Consider the following 6,286-nt stretch of genomic DNA (forward strand, 5'->3'; position numbering starts at 1 on the left):
AGAGAGAGAGAGAGAACGAAGTGCAAAAAGTACAAGCAACCGAAGCAACGCGAACAGACCTATCGGCAGTTCTGAATTTAGACTCCGGAGTTTCGCGCTTTTACCGCTCGAGGTCTTTAGGAGTGATTCGGATAGTTGATCCGTTACTCCTGTCCTATCGAAGAGGAAGGGAGATAGTAAGGAAAAGAAGAAGAAATTGGCCGAAACAAACCCGGCAAACCGCCTCTTTTCATCATGGAACTGACAGAGTTAACGAAACACCTGGATAAGATCAATATCCCGCGTAAGGGCGACAGGATATACAAGGACGAGTGCGTTTATTCCTTCGACACACCAGTAAGATTATCCCTCGTCCTTTGTTCCCCTTGCCGACACCCCCAACGTGACTGTCGGGCACAATCGTTATCAGTTGAAAAAATATAATATTTCTTGTTTGTCTAAGGATACAACCACCGGTCTCTATGTCAACCTCACCACCTTCTTGGGCCTTGGACAGGAGCATGTTACTCGGTATTATGAGAATACCGGCAATCCTGTCTACCTTCATATTAAACGTACTAAGAAGGAGGTAATTTCTATTTGTCAAGCATAAATTTATAAGACCTAGGGATCGATTCTGTATCTTGAAACGATATGAAAATTACAAAAGTGAGTGAATTTACTAGAATATTGATAATTTCATTGGTCAACACCTAGTAAATTTGCTCACTTTTGTAATATTTACCTTGATTGAAGATACAGAATTGACCCCTTGTTCTTTTTAGCTGAATTCTTTTTACGGTTTCTATTTTCACGTTGGAGAAAAAGATGAACTGTACCAAAGAAATGCAACTAAATAGAATAGACTTATTATCTTGTTGAAGAGATCTTGACTTCTAAATTTGTTCTTTTTCTATTGAATATTTTGCATGGTTTATCTTTCTTCCTTTTCTTTCCAATTTGAAGAAAAAAAAGAGAAGAAATATATACATATTATTTCATTTAACGAGAACAAACTTTTTGCTTTGTATGGAGACTGATACAACATATTATTATTAATTCTAAAACTACTAATAGATAGATCTTGCTAAAATTGTCAAATGTCAATTTTTCAAATTCTGTTTATTCCTGTTTACGATTAGTGAAAAGTATTTTATTATTTTAATATTATTTGTATTGTTAGAATTATATATTTGTATCATATTTATATATTTTCAATATTTTATATTATTTGTCTAATATAATAAAGAAAAAGAGCTGAAAGTGGTATCAACAGCAATTTTAATGTTCAAATAAACAGGACATTCTCTGTACAAATATTTTGTCGATACCAAGTTATATTGTCAATAATTACACACTAACCCTATCATTCACATCGTTATTTGAAATGTAATTTTGTGTTTAAATAAAACCTTAATTTTTTAAATAAAAATAATTGATAGATTCTATATTAACAAGAGAGATTTGTTAAACTATTTTTAACTCTTTTTATATCTGATGAAAAATATGTGTAAATTTTTTTATAGATTTCACCTGAGGAACAAGGAGATGGACCTGAAAAAAAAATTACGCGACTGGCGATAGGGACAGTAGGTGGATTCATGCCTGATCAGCAGAAATATATCTATGAAGAGACATATCAGATAGTCATTCTACCTGATTTTCTTACTATTGCTTATCCTGGGAGCGAGTTGCCTGAAAAGGTAGGATTTATCTGTATTAGATTGAGATTCTGTATTAGAGATTCTGTATTAGAGATCCTACTTCAAATTTTGACCAAGCAACTTAAAACAAGAATAAAATACAATATATACATATATATATATATATACACTATTTTTTTTCATATGCTGTTTCATTCTATTTCATACAAGCTTATTGTTCCAACTTATTGAAGTCAACAAAAACGACAATCAAAATTTGACATCTCATGGTCAGACTCTATTATCTCTACTATCTCTGTGTATAATTGAGAGTCTCTATTATATATGATTGATAATACATTTTTTGACAAAAAATACTATGTATAAGTTTAAACAAAAAATCATTATTTCGTAAACGGTGATAAATATGACAAAGTATTATTCTCAAAATATGACACGGGATTATTTCGACCTTTCAAGAAAATCTGAGAAAGGTCATGCAGCAGAGCATCTAGCAGTATATGTCACTATTACGAAAAAAATGATCACGACATTTAAGTAGCTTTTTTGTTAAAGAGTATATTTAAAATATTTAATACTATTGACAGGTGGAACATGCAGTTAAGACTATATTACAAATGGAAGGTGCATGGGCGGTAGCGCAAGTAGAAGCTGTAGCTAGCATGTGGGATGGAGAAGTCAGAGCGGAATCAAAGTGAGTCCCTTGAAAAGTTTATTGTGTTATTAATATCACAGGATAATCTTAATATACAATTAATTGCGCGACTGCGTCTATAAAATTATATATGTTCAATAAAAGAATAGATTTTCACAAATATCCTTTACACAATAACATACTGAATACTTTCGTGTTGCTTTTAAATCATCACTCAGAATTAATGTATTTAAATTTTATTTCAAAGATATAGAAACTTTTCTTTGAACTTCTTTTAATCACTGGAATAATATTTGATTATATAGGTATCCGAAATTTTTATTACAAAATCTTCTATTAAAATCTTAAGTAAAAATCTTTTATTAAGTAAGAATATGTAAATAAAGTTTGTCGGACTTTTCAGACATGCCGCAACTCTGAAGCAGCTGGACAATGGCAAGAAGATTCCACCGAGTGGTTGGAAGTGCGAGAAATGCGATCTCACACAAAATCTGTGGCTTAATTTGACTGACGGTAGTGTACTCTGCGGTCGTAAGTTCTACGATGGAAGTGGTGGCAATGGTCACGCAGAGGAACACTATCGTGCAACTGGCTATCCTCTGGCTGTGAAACTGGGCACAATCACAAAGGGCGGTAAAGCCGACGTGTTTTCGTATGATGAAGACGACATGGTAGATGATCCGAATCTGACAGCGCATCTGTCGCACTGGGGTATCAACATCGCTCAGATGGAGAAAACAGATAAGTCAATGATCGAATTAGAATTGGATCTAAATCAAAAGTTTGGCGAATGGGTGTCTCTTCAAGAAGCAGCCAGCAAATTGATACCATTATATGGTTCCGGCTATACTGGGTTGACTAATCTGGGAAATTCTTGTTACCTCAACAGTGTCATGCAAATGCTGTTTATTATTCCCGATTTCATTAAAAGGTGCGTAAAATCATCGATGATGTGTTTTCATTTTCCGCGAATGATTTTTACTTCGACTATACACGTAGGACTGACAGAGTCTCTCTGATAAAAGGAATATTATAGGATCGACGTCCAGTAATTGCCAGTAAATTTCAGATATGTGGAGAGAGCGCCAATAATATTCGCTAATAATCACAACGACCCGGCATCGGACATTAATATTCAAATGTGAGTTACATTTGATAAGGTAGTATATTACAATTGTCTAAAACTCTGAAATATAATTTAATGAACCTCTATTTCTTCAGGGCGAAATTGGGTATTGGCTTACTCTCTGGTAAATACTCGGATCAACCGAGCAAATCCTGCACGGATGACGAGTCGCGGCAGGGTATTCCACCGCGGATGTTTAAGGTTCTGATTGGTCGCGGACATGCCGGTTTCTTCTCGAATCGACAACAAGATGCTCAGGAATTCCTTCTTTACCTGATTAATTTACTCAGTGTAATTATTAATTTTTTGTCTTTATTATTAAGTTAAATTGTCAAAGATTTTAATTGGGAAATTGATTAAATAGCGCAACAATCGACATGAGGTGTGTCCCACGGAATGTTTTAAATTTAAAGTTGAGGAAAGATATCAGTGTGGTAAATCCAACAAAGTCAAGTACACCAATCGACCGGAATATATCCTGCCATTGCCGATACCGTTAGAAGCGGCAGTGAATAAGGTGTGTACATTTGAATGTATTTGATAATCTTTTTGGAAAATAATGCCGTTGCTATATATCGAAATTAATCAAGCGATATATCTAGGATGAGGTAGCTGCATACGAGGCTCAGAAGAAGGAAGCCAAAGCGAAAGGGCAGAAGCTAGATTCTAATAATCCCGTGAGACCTCGTATAAAATTATCATCATGTCTTGAAAGTTTCAGTCGCACAGAAATTGTGGAACAGTTTTACAGTTCTGCATTAAATGAAAAGACGATAGCACACAAGTAAGTATTATTATAATTATTGATTAGCTAGCAATAACATTGTCCTATTCACTTATATAATTTAATATTCGAACATCTTAATTCTGTTTAATAGAAATCAACAATATTATGATCTATTATATATTTCTGAGTCCCATTTCATAATTATAAAAATCAAGCGATTCGATGTTTAGCTAATTCTTATTATTTCTTTAGAACTACCAAATTAGCCAGCTTTCCAGATTACTTGCTGATCCATCTGAAGAAGTTCACAGTGAAAGAAGATTGGACACCTATTAAGTTAGACGTGGCGATAGAGATGCCGGACACGATAGATCTGAGCTTTCTACGCGGAAAGGGTTTACAGTCCGGCGAGGAATTGTTACCGGATGGTGCGACGCCGCCAGCGCCCGTTTATGATGCGAATCTTTTAAAGGAATTGATGGATATAGGTTTTCCACCAAACGCGTGCAAGCGAGCTCTATATTTTACGGAGAACCGTAATCTCGAAGCTGCGACTAATTGGGTGATGGAACACATTGCGGATTCTGACTTCGATGAACCATTCGTGCCACCAGGAGTTGACGTTAAATCTAGTAAATTGATTCGTTTTAGCATCGAATCATAGCTGATTGACTTTACTTATTTGATTATTGATTTTAGGCGAAGATATGTTTGTGCCAGATCAAGCTGCCTTGGAAATGGTAATGGGCATGGGTTTTACGCGGGAACAAGCGACAAAAGCACTCAAAGCGACCAACAACAATTTAGAGCGTGCGGCTGATTGGATTTTCAGTCATCAAGCTGAGCTTGATGCTCCCGAAACGGAGAGTAACGCGACGCCAGCGAAAGAATCATTCACAGACGGAAGCAGTCGTGAGTTATTAATTAATTAAATCATCTATCTTCAAATTGTAGATTGTAGTACTAATTCGAAATAAAATATTTGATTATAAATAATATGGACACAGTATGCCAAAATGGGTAAAAATAAAGTGAAGGAAGTTAGAATTAACCGGATTATAATTGATTTATTATTATATATATATTATATATTATTATATATTATTATATTATTATTATTATATTATATTATATATTATTATATTATTATTGATATATTATTATCGATTTATGAAGTTTTGATTTACATTTATATCATTGAGAGAAATTGATCGAATTTATTTTTTTTAATAGTTTCATAATCGCTTCTTTGTTTTAGGATATAAACTAGTGGGTTTTATATCACATATGGGTACATCGACGATGGTAGGCCATTATGTTTGTCATTTACTGAAGGAAGACCGATGGGTGATATTTAATGATGAAAAAGTATGACAATTATTTCTAGATGATCTTTGAGTTCTATTTTGATGATTATCATTTTTGAAAATTTTGGTGCTTCTTTTCTTACAAATTTATTATTGCAGGTTGCTTTATCGGAAAACCCACCGAAAGAATTAGGATACATTTATATGTATCAACGGATCGACTAGTGTAACTGCTGTTTTGTAAAAAGATGTTGCTTTTCAACAATAAAAAAATAATACAAACACTTTTTTTATATATTATGTATATTGAAGTATATCAAAGTGATAATATGTTAAATAATATGGCTAGTTTTCACTAGAAACAGTACAAGGAAAACAATAATACAAGGGAACATACAAAGAATACAAGATGAAAATTCCACTTTATTTTCTAACAATGGCACATTCCTCAATGTGTTTTAAAGCGCTTTATGATTACAATCGTCGAAGGAAATAAAGTAAACTCTGTTCTACGAATATACATAAATTAAAAAAAAAAGCAAACTATCTTGTTTTTAATGAATATTTCATAAATGCATAAGTACCGGAGTAACGGACTCTATGGCAATGTTCCTCAGCCTGTTAATTGAAGTAACATCGAAATAATCGTAAAATAATATATATTTTGATTAAGCTTGATCGTATGGATATATTTCCTATACAGTCTCTCTAAATCTAAGTACACGAAAGATCCAAAATCTCTCTTCGAAAAAGACGCAATTAATTTTCGTTCCATTTTGTGTCAAGTTAGCAGGCACTATGGGTGTGCATATATATTTTGTTATGTTT

At 33.5% G+C, this 6,286-nt stretch overlaps 1 protein-coding gene across 1 annotated transcript; it reads left to right on the forward strand.

Annotated features, from left to right (window-relative positions):
- The first annotated feature begins 234 nt into the window (after nucleotides 1-234).
- LOC105620285 (ubiquitin carboxyl-terminal hydrolase 5) lies at nucleotides 235-5,683 on the forward strand. The gene is made up of 13 exons (XM_012201789.1): nucleotides 235-336; nucleotides 443-568; nucleotides 1,506-1,682; nucleotides 2,231-2,337; nucleotides 2,702-3,229; nucleotides 3,368-3,439; nucleotides 3,520-3,715; nucleotides 3,789-3,941; nucleotides 4,027-4,208; nucleotides 4,404-4,783; nucleotides 4,851-5,063; nucleotides 5,410-5,519; nucleotides 5,618-5,683. Exons 1-13 carry the CDS (start codon nucleotides 235-237, stop codon nucleotides 5,681-5,683), a joined length of 2,412 nt encoding a protein of 803 aa, XP_012057179.1.
- Nucleotides 5,684-6,286: the final 603 nt, after the last annotated feature.

Source organism: Atta cephalotes, assembly GCF_000143395.1.
Source record: "Atta cephalotes unplaced genomic scaffold scaffold00025, whole genome shotgun sequence".
Taxonomy (NCBI): Eukaryota; Metazoa; Arthropoda; class Insecta; order Hymenoptera; family Formicidae; genus Atta; species Atta cephalotes.

Excerpts from the sequence above, each read along its gene's own strand:
- LOC105620285 (XM_012201789.1), top strand. The coding sequence starts at position 235 with ATGGAACTGACAGAGTTAACGAAACACCTGGATAAGATCAATATCCCG. Across the intron at positions 569-1,505 it reads TTAAACGTACTAAGAAGGAG|ATTTCACCTGAGGAACAAGG; the intron begins GTAATTTCTATT and ends ATTTTTTTATAG. Across the intron at positions 3,440-3,519 it reads TCGGACATTAATATTCAAAT|GGCGAAATTGGGTATTGGCT; the intron begins GTGAGTTACATT and ends CTATTTCTTCAG.